At 43.3% G+C, this 20,627-nt stretch overlaps 1 protein-coding gene across 1 annotated transcript; it reads left to right on the top strand.

Annotated features, from left to right (window-relative positions):
• The first annotated feature begins 1,239 nt into the window (after positions 1-1,239).
• KCNA7 (potassium voltage-gated channel subfamily A member 7) lies at positions 1,240-20,162 on the top strand. Its single transcript, XM_075605632.1, has 2 exons — positions 1,240-2,380; positions 14,693-20,162. The coding sequence occupies exons 1-2, from the start codon at positions 1,784-1,786 to the stop codon at positions 15,572-15,574; spliced, it is 1,479 nt and encodes a 492-aa protein (XP_075461747.1). The 5' UTR covers positions 1,240-1,783; the 3' UTR covers positions 15,575-20,162.
• Positions 20,163-20,627: the final 465 nt, after the last annotated feature.

The raw sequence follows: 20,627 nt of genomic DNA, 5'->3' as shown, positions 1-20,627 counted from the left end.
TAGGGACGCCACTGGGCACTGAAATCGCAATGCGTCCCCCGTGCCGCAGACCGCGCTCATGCTTGAGAGTGGTGACGTCACCAACTCTACAAGCATGAGCGTTCAGGTGTCTGGCAACTTTTTCTGTCAGCGTGAGTGGGGTGGGCGTGGCCAAAACAATGACTGGTGCTGATTGGCTGAGGAGGTCATGTGACCCCTCAGCGCGCCTCAAAGTCAATGTAATTTGTCTCGGCAAGCGCCCAGCGTCCGTGAGCGTACGTGCACCCTCATGAGTGCGCACACACAACGTGAGCGTGGCCGGACAAATTAAAATTGATTGTGCTGACCGCACCAAGCGCAGTCAGCGGCAGCATGGACGCAGCATTCAGTGCCACATGAAGAACATGACAATTCAACCAAATAACTGTTAACAAGGAACAATGGCTATTGCACTTTAATAAATAAATCCCATTAGAGACATATGGCTCCATTTGACGCTCACGTTAATGGTAAAACCACAGTCTTTGCCATTTGAAACTTAGGCCCCTATGTTGTAGTATCTGAAACATTCCACAGGAAGAGGAAAAAAACATGACTGCAAAAAACAAAACCCTTTTTGACAAATAATATACATTTCATGAATATTAATAGGGTTTTTGCAGTGTCTGGATGGGTGTAATGCCGCAGTTAGGCAACATTTAAATAACACAGCGTTGTGTTCCGACACATTACTGGAAAACATCACAACGTTATGCTACAATAATGTCATGTTAAGTCTATGCAAATGAGATGTAGTTCGGAAGTTAGCTTTGAGGATACCATGTTATCTCAGGGATCATAACGTCCGTTCCTGTGTCAGGTCATGTCACACTATGAATCCTGATTGAACTGAACTTTGTGGATATACGTGTCACGACTCACGACACAGTGGTTGAAAATTAGTGCTCTCTATTTGTGAAAATGTGGTGGCTAACAAAAGGCCCTCTCCAAAAACGTGTCAGCCGTTTCTACAATCTGGCCTGGGTCTTAATTCCCAGCCTTTTCCTGTGCGGGAGAATAAGCAGAACTGAGAACTCTGTCTGGAAACCACAGCACCTCTATCCTGAAGAGTCTGGTTAGCCGGGTATTATTTTTAGAGGCTGTACACTGTTGGACTCGGGCAGGGCTGACCTACAGCCTTCAATGGGTTCCCGGACATTAAAGAGGGGGGCGGGAGGGAGGAGCTGCAGATGTGTATTTTTATTTTGCATGGAACTGTTAGCTTATGCAGTTCAGAGAACCTGATACCTTGTGCTCTGTGAATCTGTTTACAGCACAGAGTGTAGTGCTGGCATTGGTATGAAGGTCTGGGAAAGAAGAGTATAGAAAGAGAGCGAGCCAATGTGGAATACAGTTAAGCTATTGGGTAAAGCAGCCAATATCACAAAAGTGGAGCTTTTAAGGTATTTATAAGTTGAGGAGGTCGAGAGGGAAGACTGACGTAACAGCGTTCGTTGCATGGAAGAAAATGCCATTGGAAAGTGTGTTGAAGGGAAATGTAAAATCGTAGGAAAGTGAGACCCATGCTGAGGAGAAGCCAAGCAAGCATGAAACATAAAATTACTATTCCCAGCTTTAAAGAGAAACCAAGTCTTTGAAAGAAAGCAGCAAGTGAAAGAGAGTTGGAGAAGGAAGAAAAAAAAAGCATAAAGCAGGGATTAAAAAAAAAAGAAAACACTCAGCGGAAAAAGGGAACTTGAGTTAGCCCAGTACCTTGGAGCTATGGATCATTCAACACTGCTGGGACTACCCTGAGAACGCCCGTATGCTCTCAGTCATGGAGAGTGGAGATGAAGTGACTGGGAGCTCTAGCCTTGTGCTCGTAGAGGATACGAAATATAAAATCTGCCATCAGAAGGACTGCTGCGAGCGGGTGGTGATCAATGTGTCTGGTCTGAGGTTTGAGACTCAGGTCAGGACCCTGAGTCGATTTCCTAACACTCTCCTGGGAGATCCACGGAAAAGAATATTCTTTTTCGATCCCCTGAGGAATGAGTACTTCTTTGACCGGAACCGCCCGTGTTTCGACTCAATACTGTACTTCTACCAGTCGGGGGGTCGCCTCCGTCGGCCTGCTAATATCCCCCTAGACGTTTTTATGGAGGAGCTGACGTTTTACCAGCTTGGAGATGAGGTGATCTGCAAGTTCAGGGAAGATGAGGGATTTAGTAAAGAGGAGGTGAGGCTCCTGCCTGAATGTGAGTTCATGAAACAGGTCTGGCTTCTTTTTGAACACCCGGACAGCTCAGGTGCAGCCCGAATCATTGCCATTATCTCCGTCATGGTCATCCTCATCTCCATTGTCATCTTCTGCCTAGAAACACTCCCAGAATTCAGGGATGAAAGGGATCTGTCCTTACCGGTAAGTTCCATTCTCCTGTCTAATTCTCCATATGCCTGTACTTACAGGGGTGACAATTTCTTTCTTTTGGGGTTTAGGTCATGTCTTTATCATGGCAGATTTTAAGCAACGTTTACAAAGTGAGAGGGATTTTCATCTTGTGTCTCTTAGCATCAATATATTAAGGTGACTGTGGTCCAATCTTGCCCTAATATGCATCAGCCTGCAGTTTGGGAACTGTCAATTTGGGAATATGAGAAAGATGTACCGTACATAAATTATAACGGAATGTATCACATTCTCCATCTCTACATGTAACTTGTAACTAATTTTCATGTTCTAACCTCACAAGGTGGTATACACATCCCTGGCTAACGGTGTGCACCATATACAACAATGCTTCTTATGATGAAAATGCAGTGCATCAAAGCAAAAGTTTCTTTGCATCTGTGCAAGGATATCTTTATGTTTTGATTTCCCTCCTGCTGTTTTGCATATGAATAATCTGTGCCTAGACTAACAACTGTTACATTCTTATTTTTTTTAAAACTTTTTGCATAGTTTTTCTATTGCACGGAGATGAGTACTGTACGTGGTAGGACAAAACAGGCAGTGTATTTATTTATTTATAAAATGTGTTACCAGGAAGTAATACATTGAGAGTCACCTCTCGTTTTCAAGTATCTCGTTTATAGCTTGCAGGCCTTGTGACCTCATCTTTCGGAGTATAAAACGTGCACAAAGTCACACAGTAATCTCATTGATTTTGCACAAAGGTTTCCCACTTTGCATTGCTTTAATCATAATATTAATTATCATTATTCATAGTCATGTGAGAAACTTTCGCATGAGGTGCAAAAAGCAGGCAGGATTCGCAGACCATTCGCTAAGCATGAAATCTATGGGCATTGCAATTTAATTTAATATGATCACCTTAATTCTCTAAAATTGCTGGATGGGCTCGCTAAATTCTCTAAAGTCGCTACATTCGTTTAATGCCGAGACTATACATAGGGAGATCAGAGCGTCTCGTTCACTGTCTGGCGATGTTTCGCTGAAAGCTTCCTAATTTGGTGACATTATTAGGTCTCTGAGGCAAAGGGGATCAAGTCAAATCTGGACAAAACAAAAAATTTGGCGGATTCATTTCGGACAGTTTTGCGCACCTCAGAATCATTGGACGCTATTTCGAAAAGTGTCATCTGTTGAGGAAGGAAGGCTAACGGACCTTTATTTTGGGGATTACAAGGAGGGTTAATATAAAGTGCTATCACAGGACATTCACATTTAGATGTACAAATACCAGCAGTGGATATGGTGTTAGGGATCTGTATTCTTGCTAATTCACATACACTTTGCAAAGAGGAATCATTTAGAAGTGAAGTTAAGAAAGTGTAGGCCAGGGGTGGCCAACTCCAGTCCTCAATGGCTACCAACAGGTCAGGTTTTAAGGATATCCCTGCATCAGCACAGGTGGTGCAGTCTTCAGCCGAGCCACTCATTGAGCCACCTGTGCTGAAGCAGGGATATCCTGAAAACCTGACCTGTTGGTAGCACTTGAAGACTGGAGATGAGCACCCTTGGTTTAGACAATTATCTCTGTGTTCTCTGAACCCTTTTCTGCCAATAAATATGGCTTAGCCATTTTATAACAGCGGCTGTCCATTGACTGGCCATTCGATGTCCCTTGGCTGTCCATTTCTATGACACAATGTATTACAATCTTGTTGAAATAATTTGGGTGTGCTCTGTAAATCCACAGGACACCCCAATATCAATTAGGAAAGGTCTCTGTGTACAATGCAAGAAATAAGAATGCAGTTAGAGTCTGTTCTTGATCCGCAGGTTTCTGTGTAGAAAACAGAGGGATTGTATAGACAGGACCACAATTATAAGATACCGCAAAGAATAGGAGCGTGTATATAATCACATGCGAAGGTCTATGTACTGTAGCTTTTGTTTAACCCTTTCTCTGCTAGATGGTGCTTGCAATCCATTACATGTCAGCAAAGCAGTGAAGTAGTTTATCTCAAGTTTCTTCAATCCTTTATTAGCACTTGAATTCCCATGTTGCCTCTGAAACAAACAGAAGGGCACAGTTTGCTTGGCTTTTAACACCTGCTCTTGCAAACCTCTATCGCCACACGCTCATTAACTGACATCCTTCTTACGCCTTGATTTGTGTTACTGCACTGGGAACGGGCTCAAAGGGGATTATTTATTAACCTGTGATAGTGCACATTAATGTTTCCATGCACTAGTCCCCCGATCGGCACTATCACAGTTTAATGAATAACCCCCAAAGTCTGTAAACTACTCCTGCAGACTGCAGGTACAAAGTGACAGGATTGTGACAGGATTGTCACTGCTACTCTACTTTAATTATCAGCACTGCTTGCCTCTCTCAGTACATATCCCCATAAGCAGCAATGCATAACATTCTGGTCTGAATTCTGGTTGAAAAGCAGTAGCAGTATTTGTAGAGCAGGAACACACCGCCGCCCCTGATTGATGCACAACTCACCAGTGGTAGGTAAAATTAAAAACAATTTATTAAACTAAATAAAATGATACAAAATCGACAAAGCAAAATAGAGTCGTCCTCCCACGCGTTTCACGCCCTCGCTGGCGCGTTCTGAAGGAGTGTGGGCTGTACATTGCCACCGTTTTTGCCTCTCTGAACTAATAGTTGTTTTTTTCTATCCGTAGCAGTATTTTTAGTAATTTATTTGGCCCACCGATGCAAACACACATCGTTCGACATCAGATCATAGAAGACTGTGAGACATATATACTAAGCAGTGTTATGCCATTAAATGTCTTATGGCGCCACCAGACACCTGACATTCTATTCTTATAGCTTAGCATTGCTTAGTAAATATTGCCCTATGTATATCACTTTTTCAAATGTGCTGATCTTTACAGCGATAGGGTTATAAAAATAGCCCCAAAAGCTCATTTACAATATCTGTGTATATTTTTACGCAGGTCAAATAAAAGTTACAACACAAAAAGCATTACCACATTGTATAAAATTCATGATTTGGGGGCTTATGTTTTAACAGACAGAAAAACGTGTTTTTGATGCACACTGCACTGCAGACTTGGCAGATTTTTTGATGCAGATTGAAAAGAACATGCAACGCAAAGAGGCAGCACCGATGGCGTTTTTGGGGCCGGAGGCTACACTTTTCACCGGGCCCTCCACCCCCTCCCCCTCCCTTGCCTCGTATCGGCGGCCTTGTGAGCCGACCCCTCTTTTTCTTACACACCCTCACTCTCATACTCCTCTCTATTCCTCCCCATTGTCCCATGTATTTCTCTCCCCACCACTCTCTCACTCTTCCCCCTTCTGTTTCTCTCCCTGTCAAGGCTGAGTCCATAGAGACTGCAGCCGTGCGGAGGTGCGTGGGGGCTGAGAGAAAGCGGGTGCTTTCCCTGGCCTTAGTTCGCGTGCCATCCATGGGCGTGTCGGGGGGCGAGCCAGTGACGTCTCGTAGCTGGTTCGCCCTCATTGGGCGAACCGCTCACGTGACCGGCCCTGGGCTCCCGTGAGCGCTTAAACTAAAAAAAAATTAAGAGCTACGCCTCTGCACACCTGCGGAAGCGTGCGCGAGCCCCTGCTAAAGCCGCTCATTGCGGCTGCAGGGGCTCACTGACAAGCGTCAGCGTGCCTCAGCACGGGTCAGCGGATAAGCGCTGACCATGGACTCAGCCTTACACTTTTCCTCTTTCTCTCCCTTCCCCCTTTCTCTCTTCCTCTCACACTCCCCCCCCCCCTCTGCAATCCCCCAATGCCCCCTCCTCTCACTCAAACCCACTCCCTCAATCCCCCTTCCTCACACTCAACCCTCTACTCAGTTCCTCCCCACCCACTGGCCACACATAATACCTCTCACAACCCCCCCCCCACACACACACACAATACCACCACAAATCCTCCCTGCACAGACATAGACAATACCCCCACCACACACACACAATACCCCCACCCCAAAATATATACATACAATATACACTTACTTTGGGGTTGGGGAGTGGGACTCAGGCCCCGGTATCGCGCTGGTCCCGCACGCAGATGTGGAAGTTGGGTCCGACTTCCAGGTTGGCCCAACTTCCAGCGCTAACCAGCGGAGGAGAAGATTTGGTAGTGGAAGAAGCACAAAGGAGCCTTTCTGTAAGTTAACTTACTCTTGTATTTAAAGCATCAGAGCAAGTATAAAACGTGACGTTTCAGGACAAACAAGTCCTTTCCTCAGACCTGGTCTGAAACGTCACATAAGTTAACTTACAGAAAGGCTCCTGTGTGCATCTTCCACTACCAAATCTTCTTATATCCACTTGAATCCAGCTTTGAGACGTCGGGATCAGTGGAGGGTGAGCACCAGGGAGGGAAACATTGATTTATTTTCTTTAAGCAACGGTGTGCCACTTTCCCAACTATTTAAACCAGCCGAGGAGAGAGGCAGGCGTGGTGAGGGGGGGGGGGGGGGCGGGGGGAGAGGCCCAAAACAGCTGGGGACTGGCAGCTGGACGCAGAAGTTGGGCCGGCCTCTGTCCGGGCCCAACTCCCAGCGCTGGCAGACCAGGCCCCCCTGCAGCCGCCGGGCCCGGGACAGGTTCCTCTCCCTTGTCGGCCCTGCAGAGGCACACAATATGATACATCTCGTTATGGGGCAAGTTTATCATCTGATATTGATTAGCATTAACTCCAATTCTAGTCAATAGCACCTGATAAACCTGCCCCTATAATCTGTGCACCCTGTAACTCTTCCCTAATTCCCCCTATTGACCCTCCCAAAAGGCAAGCTGACGCACATAACACAAAAACTGGAGCAAAGTCCTTGATATATTGACGCAAAGAGACGCAATACAAAAATGATGCAAGTTGCGCCAATTTCGGTCTAAAATTTCTTTAGTACATAGCCCTCGATGTTTCTAAAATGTAGCATATCATACATACAGTGTATTTAAACACATAAGCGATGTATCTTTGCGATTACAGCTGTTTTTGTTTTTTTCTGTGACGGGATAATGTCTCTGGATTTTAGAAATTAAAAAATATATTACCATATGGTGGAAAGCACAGCAGACATACTGTACTTCACTTCCACACTCTGCTTTCCTTGTCCCATCTAGACAGGTGAGTCCCAAACACTGAAAAGAAGAAAAAACACAGATAGTATTTTTCCATTATTGGGGGTCAGAATAGATGAAAGATTGATCTATTGGTGGTCCGGATGGATGAATACATTATTGATTGGGGGCCAGAATAGATAAATGAATAATAAATTGGGAGTCAGAATACTGTATAAATGAATGATTTATGTTGATTTCTACTCTGCATTTGAGTAGACCCCCAAAAAAGAGCAAATATAGGCCTCTATTTGCATTGCTTTGAAGCTGCCTCCCTCCTGCTTGGGATGATTTCAGCTTCTGAAACCTTCCAAAGCAATGGGAAGACAGCTTGATAGTGAATTGAATAGGGGCCCTAGGGTCGATGCAGAAAGCACAATTCCACTTTACAATTAACACTCAGAGACAATTTGAAAATGTATTTCTTAGTGTCAGTGAATCAAGCTACTTTGCTTCTATTTGTTCCTCCCCATGAGGAGGAGTTGGGGATGAGATACAGTACACAGCACACATATTATAACGGGATGCATTATATTCTGCATGAACTCCTGCAGTACAAATTAGCTTTGCTATGTATGAATTTACATAATCCTCTATGACAAATACATCTTCAGTTGAATCTAACATACTGGGTTGAAATGTGTGCGTACAAATGTTCTTTGCAGGAGTATGATACTTAGGCTTCTAAGAACCAGAGGTAGACAGGCTCGTTCCTAGGCAGTAAGCAGGTAAGGCAACCCCTAAAAACGGCATTTCTCAGGGAGCAGCCAGAGGGAAAGTGTTGCAGCACTGCTGCTTTCTCTTTTTTAATTCTTAGATTTTTTTTTAATAGTTGTTTTGAAGCAGGGGGTCTCCTCAGCAGAACGGTCAGAACACCCTGATTTCAGCTCTAGGGACCCCCTGCTTCCTGACATACTTACCTCCTTAGGTGGTGCCAGCATGTCCTGCTCCGGTTTAAATGTCCCGATCACATGGGCCAATAGGAGGCGGCAAGGGATGACGTCACGGCTTCCTATTGGCTCATGTGACCGGGACATTTAAACCTGAACAGGAGATACTGGCAGCCCCTAAGGAAGTAAGTATCTCAGGAAGCTTGATTTCCCTGGAGCCGAAATGAATCCTCTCCAGAGACCCCCTCCTTCCTACATAGGGGGCGGGGGAAACATTTTTGGTGGATAACAGTTATAACGTAACTGTTATCCTAAGACGTTTACCACAGCTCCAAAAATGATACAAATTGGCCAAAAGCTGTTGCCTTTAGCTCAACGGATGCCTGTTGTGTCAACCTATGGAAATATATAGTGGCAAATATTTATTCAGTGGGTGAATGTATGAGGAATTGAAATATGGATCTTTTTTTTAATACATTTTGATTTTAATTTGTCACAGGACAAGATAAGTATTTACTAGAAAATGACATAAAAGAATCTACAAATAGTGCCACCAGGAAATAAAAGATATATGGATTAAAAACTCAAATATGAATTAATTTATCCAAAGGCCAAGAAAATGGGCATTAAAATACATATGCTATAATGTATAATAATTGTAAGTATCGCTTTACACTCCGAGCTTCAAACCATTTTCATGACTGAGCCACTGATTGAGCAGAAGCAGGGATATCCTTAAAACCTGACCTGTTGGTAGCCCTTGAGGACTGGAGTTGCCACCCCTGGTTTAACTCCTACATGTTAGTATCTTGTCCACTGAGAATGTGCTGCGCTTTAAATAAATAAATAAAACTATATATATATATATATATATTTTTTTTTTTTTTAAATCTCTTGCTTCTGAGGTTACCATGATAACCTTTAGACTACACTGGGCTCTGGGGAGAGCTCCATTTTAACCTCCCGGACACATAATATTTGTATTACTTTATCTACTAAATGGAGCATCAGATAAAAAAAACTGTGCTGAAAAGGGCAAGAAGAGGTCTCTTAACCCCTTGGGTGCCCATAACGTAGCCACCACATACTGGGTTCTGTCACTCCCCGGTCTCCACCATGGTCTTTCTGCTCAATTTTTGGGGGTGGGTCGCGTCCAGCTCTCCTGTGGAGCACTGGACACAATTTGGCCGCAAGGTGAACAGAAGAAGAAGACACCTCCTCTTCCCCTCACCTGATCAGTGACATCGCGATCACGTGATTGCTACGACGAGTGGGCAAGTGATAGTGATGTGACGGATTGGCTGTGGCACTTTGATGACACGGCTCCTTCCGGCACTCAAAGGGTTAAAGTAACTATTTGAAAAAGAAATTGCTGATGCCACAATGGTGCTGACTGCAGCTTTAAGCAAGTGAACTTTCAAATGCTATTTATATAGGTGATGCAAATACCCCATCTAAGAAATGTCCCCAAATTGGAAATGGGACTATTTGAATTGATTTCAAGATTAGAATTTGTTTTGTTTACAGACAATTCACTCCAAATTTTTCTGAGAACCTCCATTTTAAAATATTGAACCTAAATTAGGGAGCTGTCACTTAAGTATTTCAATCGCCGTCCTGAAGACGTCTGTGAGAGTCCCATTAATCCATCCACCGTTCATCACTTCTCCCAGTCCAGAGATACTCCTATTCTATAATGTATACTAGATCCAGAACCCCAAAAAGGAGATGGCCACGAAATGTCGTAAACAAAAGCATCACTTGAAAAAAGTAGGCGGAATATAAGTGATATGTGCTGTTGTGCTGTTCTTTCAGGGTCTAAATATGAAGAGCTTTTCAACATGTTTTCAATTATTGCACCAACTTGAAAAAAAGGTACAAGACCTGTTACATGGTTAAGAGCTTTCACTTTTTGCCAATCCTTTTGTATGTTTTTCGAACTCCATTAGATAAGTTTCATCAAATAGGAAAGTTAATCAGAAATGATTTAGCTGTTGAGTAGAAGGAAGCCTTCAACTATACCATTCTGTATATTTTGATAATGTCTCTGTCCCATTCTGGAACAGGGCTAGAATTGTACTACCTAACTGAAATCCTAAGCTTGAAGTCTGCCTCATGGCGGGCACATGACACTGAAGCAGATTCCAACACAGAGCATTTCAGTTGTGCCAGAAGGTGGACTATTTTTATCTATATCTTGATCATGTACTCAGTTCTTCTTACACTTCTCATTTATTCCATAGACATGCCATGAGTTTCAACATGGTTTAAAATGATACTATGTGCAATTCACCATCACAAGTGCACACACAAAATAGTTGCCCACATTGGTACCCTTGGCAGTAGAATGGTTGGCCCAGCTGATGGATCTTCTACTTTTTCCCTTTCAGATCTTTACTTGTTGTTTTTTTTACGTTAGGTGTCCTAGTTGATCTTAAATGTATTTGCATTAATGATACTTAATAAACTTAACTCTTTGGCCAAGATAATCTAAGTAGGGTGTTTTTCCTGATTCTGTCATGTCCAAAAGTGAAAATGATTCCTCCCTCTTTATGGTGTCCGTTTGGGATCTGATGACAGTTTATTTGGGTAGCGCATCTATTCTTGACAGGATTAACACCATTCTGAAGTGTACCGAGATCTTGAGGTCACTTAATCTCCGAACTTCATGGGACAGTTTGTTGTTGGCATGTGCTCAGTATCAGGGACAGAGATAGAATTATGTAACATTATATCATCTTGTAAAATGTCACAAAATAGATACTTTCTGTTGATTGGTCAGTGTTGCTCAGATTTCTCATAAAACGTTATATTAGCCACACTTCATCTAAATGTCTGATCAAGTCTAGTGGCACCAAAATGCCATTGCTTGGCTGGCAACAATACTAGTCAGAATGTAAGACCTTAAAAGCGACCACCATGGTGTCACTATAAACATTAAACTCTCGTTCTGGCAGCATTAGGAAAGAAAAATGGCAGGTCTTTCTACCAGGGAATGTATTAATGGTTTTGCTTCATATGTGTAGTGCCAGTCACTTATCCATTTGAAGAAAAAAAAACATGTCTCTCTAGGGTTTCAAAGGTTGTGTCCCTATCTGACTGACATGATTTATTTGATTACAGTAGGTCAGACAAAAATACCACTATATAATCAAGGGGTGTTTGAACAGTGACTGCACTAAGCCAGTGGAAAAAAGTTCTAATAACATTTAAAAAAAGATGTTAATTTGGAGCTACTACGTGTTATCTGACTGTAGTTAGTATGGAATTTCATCAGGATTTGTGCTGGGCAGGCAACCTTTATTTATAACTAGCTGATATACCCGGCGTTGCCCGGGATTTAATTTTCCCGCTCCCCCTCTCTCTCTGCTCCCCCCTTCACAGCTGTGTTCCCCCCCCCTCGTGTTCACATGTCCGATCCCCCCCCTCTTCACAGCTCTGCATCCCCCCACCCCTTCACAGCTCCAATTTCCTCCCCTTGGTCACGGGCCATGACTGGGTGGGTGGGAGGCAGTGACTTAGTGACTGGGTGAGTGGGTGCGAGTCAGTGACTGGGTGGGTGGGTTTGAGGCAGTGACTGGGTGGGTGGCAGTGACGGGGTGGGTGGGTGGCAGTGACTAGGTGGGTGGGTGGGTGGCAGTGACACTTGGGTGGCAGTGACTGGGTGGGTGGCAGTGACTGGGTGGGTGGTCGGCAGTGACTGGGTGGGTGGGAGGCAGTGACTGGGTGGGTGGGTGTGTGGGAGGCATTGACTGGGTGGGTGGCAGTGACTGTGTGGGTGGGTGAGAGGCAGTGACTGGGTGGGTGAGAGGCTGTGACTGGGTGGGTGAGAGGCAGTGACTAGGCAGTGACTGGGTGGGAGGCAGTGGGTGGGAAGCAGTGGGAGAGTGGGTGGGAGACAGTGGGTGAGTGGGTGGGTGCAAAGGGCCTGTGGGGGCGTCCCCGGCGCAAAGGGCTTGTGTGTAGGCCATTGGTGAGAGGTACGCTCACCTCGGTCCCCCTCTCACCTCTGTCCCGGCGGTCCCGTGGGGTGAGGAGAAGAAGCGGGTGAGTGGAGGGTGTGAGGCAACCAGCGCAAAGGGCCTGTGGGGGCGTCCCCGGCGCGAAGGGCCTGGTTGGTGAGAGGTGCGCTCACCTCGGTCCCCCTCTCACCTCTGTCCCGGCAGTCCCGCGGGTGAGGAGAAGAGGCGGGTGAGTGGAGGGATGGAGGGTGTGAGGCAACCGGCGTGAAGGGCCTGTGAGGGCGTCCGTGGCGCGAAGGGCCTGGTTGGTGAGAGGTGTGCTCACCTTGGTCCCCCCCTCACCTGTGTCCCGGCGATCCCGCGGGGTGAGGAGGGGTGAGAAGAGGCGGGTGGGTGGAGGGTGTGAGGCTGTGGTGGAGGGTGTGAGGCGAGGCGGTTAGGCATGTGGGTCACCACTGTCTGAGAGGCGCACGCGGTGTGAGGGTGGTGTGAGTCTCACGGCCTGCGTAGCCCTGCCCGTGACGTCACCCCACCCTGCAGGCCAATGAGAGCGAGCGAGAGGCGTGGCAGACCCACAGACAAACAAGATTTCAGTTTTATATATAGATAACACCTGACACACATGGGCTTCTGCCTTTTAGTGACATTGTAGCATTTTGCTTCTCCATTTTCAGTAGTACTCATCAGCACTGGGGTCTGCTTCTCTATAGACAATCCCAAGACTCCTGGCTCAACTCAAAAGTTGTGAGTGGGGACTGCTGTTTTTAACTTCTCAGTTAATATAGTGATTGTGATACCCGGGGATGGAAAAATCCCGGGCGCCAAAATGTTACCCCCCATGTGCCTGATTGACAGGTCAAGCAGTGAGAGCAGGGGGATTGGAGAGCAGGAGGCAGAGGCGCACAAGGAGGGGCAGATTTAGTCGGAGAGGGGTGCAGTTAGTCGGAGCTGAGAGCGGAGATGTGAGAGAGTGTCTTTGTGAGAGTGTGTGTGTGTCAGTGTCACAGATACATACTATGTGACATCCAAGACCAGTGGAAAGACAACGTTTCAGGTCCTGATGAAAACTCCATATGGGACCTGAAACTTTGTCGTTCCACTGTTCCTGGCTGTCACATTAAGGGAGAATTGCATTATGAACTTGCGAGTGGGACTCTACTCTGTATCTCTGCCCCAGAGGAGACCTGCACTTTGAAGAATGTGTTTGTCTATGTTGTCTTGGCTGCACAAGCAGGATTCCCCTCGCCTGAAACGGGTTCCCCGCCCTCTGGAACTGTACAGATACATACTGACATACACACATAGTGACACAGAGCCAACGACGGGTGGGGAGGGGCAGCGGGGAAGTAGGAACGCCCCCTTCCCCGTCACAACCACACAGCTCTATTTTAAATAAAATGGTAGTCATAAATAGGCATGGTAATAATGTTTTACCTACAATTAGTAATCATATATATATAATCAAAATAGGGGTATATTTGTTAAATTCTACCAACTGTATTTCTGGGTCAAAATGCACCAAATTAATGAAGATAAACATTACAATGAAGGCAATGGGATTTTAATTTTTTTACTTATCCAGTTCTGCACCAATTTTGCAGCTGGGTAACTTCATTTTGAATAAAGTATTGTTACCATTTGTAAGTAAATTGTGGAATTTAGGCCCAATTGTTAAGTGGCCATAAACATTAACTGCAACGTCTACAGAATATAAACATATATATTCAGACATATCCAGAATATAATGATGACTCAACTTGTTGAAAAATAAGGTTTAAGTATGAGGTATTTGATAAACCTGGATTTCAGAATGGAAGTTTTATTTAAGAAAAGTCACATTTCACAGAGAGCTGTAAATTTCCGAAATGTATTTATTATAAAACATATACTTTGAGTCGGATGCCATCGGACGGGAGCAGCCTGTGTAGGAGGTCTTACACCTACTTGATATAATCGTATATAAAACGAATAGATTTTCAAAAAACGCTGAGTTCCAGAACATTATTCATTGGCGCTGTGCAGCGTACACCAACAATAATGCTTTTTCCTAATTCAGACCCATCGTATTGCAAAATGTAAAGTAAATATGGTATGCTGTGCACAAATGGAAATGGGCAATTCTTTGCTCTGTTGCCATTGCAGGGCAAAATGAACCCCGATGTCTATTTAAGGATTCAGTGGTATAGTCATAGCATAGTAGGTGAAAATATGAAATGTCGGACGTTTAAATGTTTAAACCATTTTGCTTAATAAACAATGATGAATTACGAGGTCACCTTATTTCCAAAGGTGCCAGATTAAATTTTTATTTTTTTTAATTCATATTGTTTTTTTTCTCATTGCAGGTGCAGCCTCATCACAGAGGCAACACTACACACAACATACCAAGAGAAAAGAGCCCCTTTGAGGACCCTTTCTTTATTGTGGAGACAATCTGTATCTGTTGGTTTTCCTTTGAGCTGTCAGTACGCTTCATTGCATGCCCCAGCAAGCCAGCATTCTTCAAGGACATCATGAACATGATAGATTTTGTGGCCATTATCCCATATTTTGTTGCCCTGGGTACTGAACTAGCTCGGAACAAAGGTGTGGGGCAACCAGCTATGTCACTGGCCATCCTCAGGGTTATCCGTTTGGTCAGAGTCTTCCGTATCTTTAAACTCTCCCGACACTCCAAGGGTTTACAGATCTTGGGCCAGACACTAAAGGCCAGTATGAGAGAACTGGGGCTGCTCATATTTTTCCTCTTCATTGGAGTCATTCTCTTCTCTAGTGCAGTCTATTTTGCTGAAGCTGATCATGAAGATACAAAGTTTACCAGCATCCCGGAGGCATTTTGGTGGGCTGTGGTCACCATGACAACAGTAGGCTATGGAGACATGTCCCCTGAAACTGTAGGTGGGAAGCTGGTTGGATCCCTCTGTGCCATTGCAGGTGTACTGACCATTTCTCTTCCTGTGCCAGTCATTGTATCCAACTTCAGTTACTTCTACCATCGTGAGACTGAGTGCTCAGATATTGGCATGTTTAGCCATATCGGCTCCTGCCCAAATGGCCCACCCCATACACCAAACTCCAAAGAAAATGAAAATAGCCCCTTGCTTTCGCTGGACAGAATTAAGAACATATGCACCAATTCCAAGGCAGATCTCCTAGATGGACTTTGCCCTGTTGATGATGGACAATTGAGTTCTGGGCAGTCCTCACATTTGATAACTCAAGTGTGACTGTGGAGCTGTGGCAAGTTTGCACCTTGCTCCTTCGCTTCACTTTTTATCTAGGAGTCTTAAATTGAAAGCTTTACAGGAAGGGACAACCAAAGCTTAATTTCTAGTTTGGGTTTCCATCCAACAGACTAAGAATGAACAAAGAAACTCAGAAACAGAATGTGCACATTTTCTTACTGGATCTTCAAAACTCATTGGTTTTCTTTTTGTTAAAGACAATTGAATTTAAATGCTGAGATGTACAGTAACTGAGAACAGTTACTAGTTCAACTTTAATAATACGATAAGCAGCACAATGCTTTGTTGATGAGATGTTGAGAAATCAATACTGTCATCATCAGTAGAAACAGAAGTAAGGGAAATCCAAGAAACCCCTAGGCAGTAAATGACATGAACTGATAGCTCATGAGCCAGGAAGAACCCAATTGGATCTGGAGTTTGACACTCAATTTGGCCAGTGGAAGGCTCTACTAGAATGAATCATAGTCGTATCAGCAAGGGTGTATCACCAATATCCCCGAAGGAGCAGCTGGCCATCACATCCCCATGAAATTGTAGAAATGTGCTATTGAATTACATGTGCTGGAGAACTCAGGGGAGGAGAGCAGACTCAAATAACGGCAAATGACTAAATACATAACTATGACGGCAACATTAAGGAAAGGTAACCAAGGGCAGGAATGCAGAGTAAGGAATATCTGCCCTTTCACCAAAGAGTGTGAGTTACTATTCAGAACAGTTACAACATGTAACGTGGATGATATGACAAAGTTCCTCTACATGACTATATTTGAGTACATGTATTAAGATATGACACTAATGTGTACAACTCTATTTTCAATAAGGAGGGAGACACGGGACTTTTCAGTTTGAGAGATATTTCCATTTAGCATTTTAACAGTCTTGGGGTTTACGAAATTCCTGCGAGTATTTTTCTTTTTTGTATGAGATATATCAATAGAGAATACTCCCATATGTGAAGGTGGTCTCCATTACTTTGTGCCTGAACGGACAACAAGTCGCGGTCACATCAGTACAGTTGCAAATGCTCCCTGTTTTATCATTAAAGCTGTGCTAAAAGCAAGTGCAAATATAATGCTGGATCCTGTACTAATTATTCTGAACATTTGCAGATTCTCATTTCCCAATTCTCAATAGGTCAGTATACTCGAGGAGCATTGAAACTGTAAGTTGTCGAGCGTTGGCCATCAATCTTTCTTACAGAACTCAGATGGTATTATTCTCTCCGTGCAGGAGGGTTTGTATTAATGAAATGGTTCCAGTCTTACAATTATTGGACATGGTAGGGGATGCATGACACATTACACTTCTCTGTCACATTTGCCACTGAAAGTTTTTTTCTCGCCCATGGCGTGAAGGACAAGAATGAAAAACAAACATCTGCGGATTACTTCGTCTTAAGATGGATAAATGTCTGCATTCTCCAACACTCAAACAGGGTCAATTATCAAAGTTTTCCAGCTGAAACCAGGTGCAATTCTGCTGCAATAAAATAGCCTCAGACTCTTAAAACAAATGCCCCTAATATGCTGTCAATCCATCCTCTCAGTGCTGGGGAAGAGATCAGCACCATTCTTCTACAACACAGGGAAGATGGATCACAGCACATAGAATAGGGGGAAAAAACATACCAGCGCTCAGTTAGTAATGACACTGAAGAAGGTGACTGTTTATTAAGGTAATGACGAATGCAGGGATGCATAATAATGTATCTTTTTTACAATCTCTGCTTGCAGATATGGCAGACGCGTATTAACCCTTTAAGTGCTGAGGGTGTTTGTACCCCTGAGTGCTGAGTTTTTGGTGCTACTGTAGCGATGTTCAAGCCACAATAACATAGAGAAATCATATATGCATATCTCAGCAGAACCTATAGATTATAAATCTACCAATGGTTTAAAGGAGCTTTGCTATATATATATATATATATATATATATATATATATATATATAGTTCCCTTCTAGGTGGGAAGCAGGGAGTCTACATAGCTGAAATGCATTAATCTCAGCTTTGTGGACTCTGGCACCCCGAGATACTTACATCTCTGAACGTGATGACAGCATCTCATGTCTGTTCAAAGGTCCACGGCACGCAGACCAATAAGATGCCGCAAGGGATGACATTGTAGCTTCCTATTGGGATGCGAGACCTTTAAATGACATTTTCTGTGCCCAGCCGGCACTGCTACTAGCAGCCCCTTTACCGGTATGTATCTCGGGAAGATGGGGGTCAGACAGAAATCAATTCGGATCAGCTGTGGAGGCCCACTGCTTCAAACCGAGTCAAAAATGAAGAAAACCCTAAGAGATAAAGCCCCTTTAATGTTATCTTCTCACACATTGCAGACATTTTAGCCCAAGTGCTAAAACAATAAATTTTTTGTAAAACATTGGTTAAGTCAAGTGACTGAACTTGTACAAAAACCCTGATTTAATGTCACACTTATGCAATCTACCGTATTGGCCCGATTATAGTACAGCCTCACACATACTACGACCCTAAAGTTTTGAAAGTGTTCTACATTAAAAATAAAAGGTGTTAGGCTGCGCATATAATCCGAGTACAGTTTTTGGAAGGACATTTTTAGGCAAAAAATATAGCACTATATTCGGGCCAATATGGTATATATCATTATGCTCTCCACCCTTAAAGCTACCAGAACATCTAAGCATATTATATATATATATATATATATATATATATATACACACACACACTAAGTGCTGGAAGACACGTTACATCCTATTGATTTCAATGGGCTTTAAGATCTTCCAGCGACAGCAGGTGCCTTATGACTGACTGCTTAGCACGGTGGTTTTCAACTTTTTTGGGTTAAGGAACCCCAAGTAAAATTCTGCGGAACCCCCATCCATCTCTAATAGCAGCTCTGTGATCAGATGCATTGTAAATTCTTCTGAACTTTGAACAATTTTTGAATGACCAGAATATTGCAGGGAACCCTTTAGGGATGCCCGGGGAACCCAAGGGTTCTTAGGAACCCTGGTTGAAAAACACTGGCTTAGTAAGTATTGGCCAATATCCTATTACAACCTTCTTGCCTTTACACTTGACAAATAAGCACCTTTTGTCATCTGGTTCATGGAATTAAACCTTCCCTGTATTCTTCTGACTTCTGCAGTTTCATACTTACTGTACATTTTTAAACAGCCCCATAGAATAATATTTATCCATGATTTCCTTGGGTTTAATTTGGGAAGGAGACATCACCACCAGATTGATCCTTAGGGTAGCAATGGGAAATGTGTCTTGATAAATATAGGACTCTCTCTTTAATAAATGGGAACCAGTAAGATGTGACTTTCATGTGAATTATTTATGAAGAACCAAGTAGAGATGCTGACCATAAATGGATCCATACTGTGGCAATTTTGGGGGTCATATATCAAAGTCTCTCAGCTGCAAAACGGGTACCAAAAATAGCCCTATAGCACTATATCACAAGATACCAATCCCAGTGAAATCAGTATATATATTGTAAGCTTGGTGCTGTGCAGTTTTGCAACTTGGGACTTTGATAATAATATAGTGATAATAATAAATAACCTAAACATAGCGCTCATTTATTGCACTGGTATTGCAGCTGGGAGACTGTGATAAACCTATAGGGGCATATTTCTCTCCTAGCTACCAAATTACGGCAAAAGTGGTGCACAAAATGCACCAGAATTACCAAAGAAAGAAATCCTAATGAAGGCAACGGAGAATTGTTGCATTAAAAAATCTGGCGCAGTGTTTTTGCTCCACATTTGCCCTGGTTTTGCACCCGAGCTTGGAGACTGACCCACATTCCCCCAAGTGTTTTAATTGATCAGTAATGAATTCAAGCTGTGTTACAGTGTTCAACTCAGGGAGAGGGGCCTTTGCTTTCCATCACTACCTCTCGGACTGCCTGTCAGTCCAGACACAGTCATTACAAAAAACCACCCAAGGATCTTCCTGTGATTGGTTCAATCAACTGCCTTGCCAAAAGCCCCGACAACTAAACCCTGTCGTTGTCTTGCTCTTAATGAGCCTTTCAATCGGAACAAGACGGCAAATGAACAGAAGGGATCCGCTCCAGCTTTGGGAGATGGTAGATAATATGAGACGTGAAGACTTGATGACACGGAGGAAAATGAAGGATCTGAGCATCCAAAGCATCTGAGGAAACAAGACACTGGCTTTTGCTTCAGAGAGTTTGCTTCAGTGTGAACTGTTGAAACTGAAATTGCTTTTTAATTTGTTGTACGTATTACAAATAGCATTAACTTGGATTTTTTTTTTTTTAAGGTGACAACCAACTGCCCACGGGACTGAGCAATGTTTTTTTTGTTGTTTTTGAGTGCATTGGTGCAATTTGCATATACAGTATAGTATTTATTGTGATTCTTTAATGAGCGAATGAGAATACTTACGCGGAATGTTTACACAGAACAATTATGAACAAATGTGTAAAACGTTTCATGGCCAGCGGGCCATATCTTAAACAAGAGTAAAGCACAGCGGCATCATGGGGAAAAAATGTATATTTATCTGATAATAAAACCATTTATTTATTGCAAAGAATTACAGGTTTGGAATGATTCTATTTTTGTGTGTGAATTCTTTACTGCAATTTCTTTCCCCTTCAGATGAGTTCCACGGAAGAAAAACTTTGGAGTGAATTCAATAGTAATACGTGGTCAAAAAAAATAAATGAGCATTCCCTCTGTGGACTGGTAAAAGTGCTTTTCCATCTTACTCGATACCTTCCAGCAGCAAAACGTGAAAAATCCTATATGGTTTATTTTTTTTATTTTTTTTTTTTAATAAATCTGTTTTGTAGTATTAAATAATGCGGTCTGCATTTTTTTTAACTCCTAATGCCATTTTGAATTACTTATTTTCATGTACTGATCTTCTTTTCGCTGCTACAGGAACCATTTATAAAGTCATATCCACTTCCTCTTTTGAAACAGGCTCTGACGCACCTTTTTGAGCTCTGCCAATTGGTAACAAAGTATCACAACAAAAGACGAAAAACAAAAGACA

Source organism: Ascaphus truei, chromosome 6, assembly GCF_040206685.1.
Source record: "Ascaphus truei isolate aAscTru1 chromosome 6, aAscTru1.hap1, whole genome shotgun sequence".
Lineage (NCBI taxonomy): Eukaryota > Metazoa > Chordata > Amphibia > Anura > Ascaphidae > Ascaphus > Ascaphus truei.
Note: the sequence above shows the minus strand (reverse complement) of the source record. Positions and strands in the feature narration are given on the sequence as shown.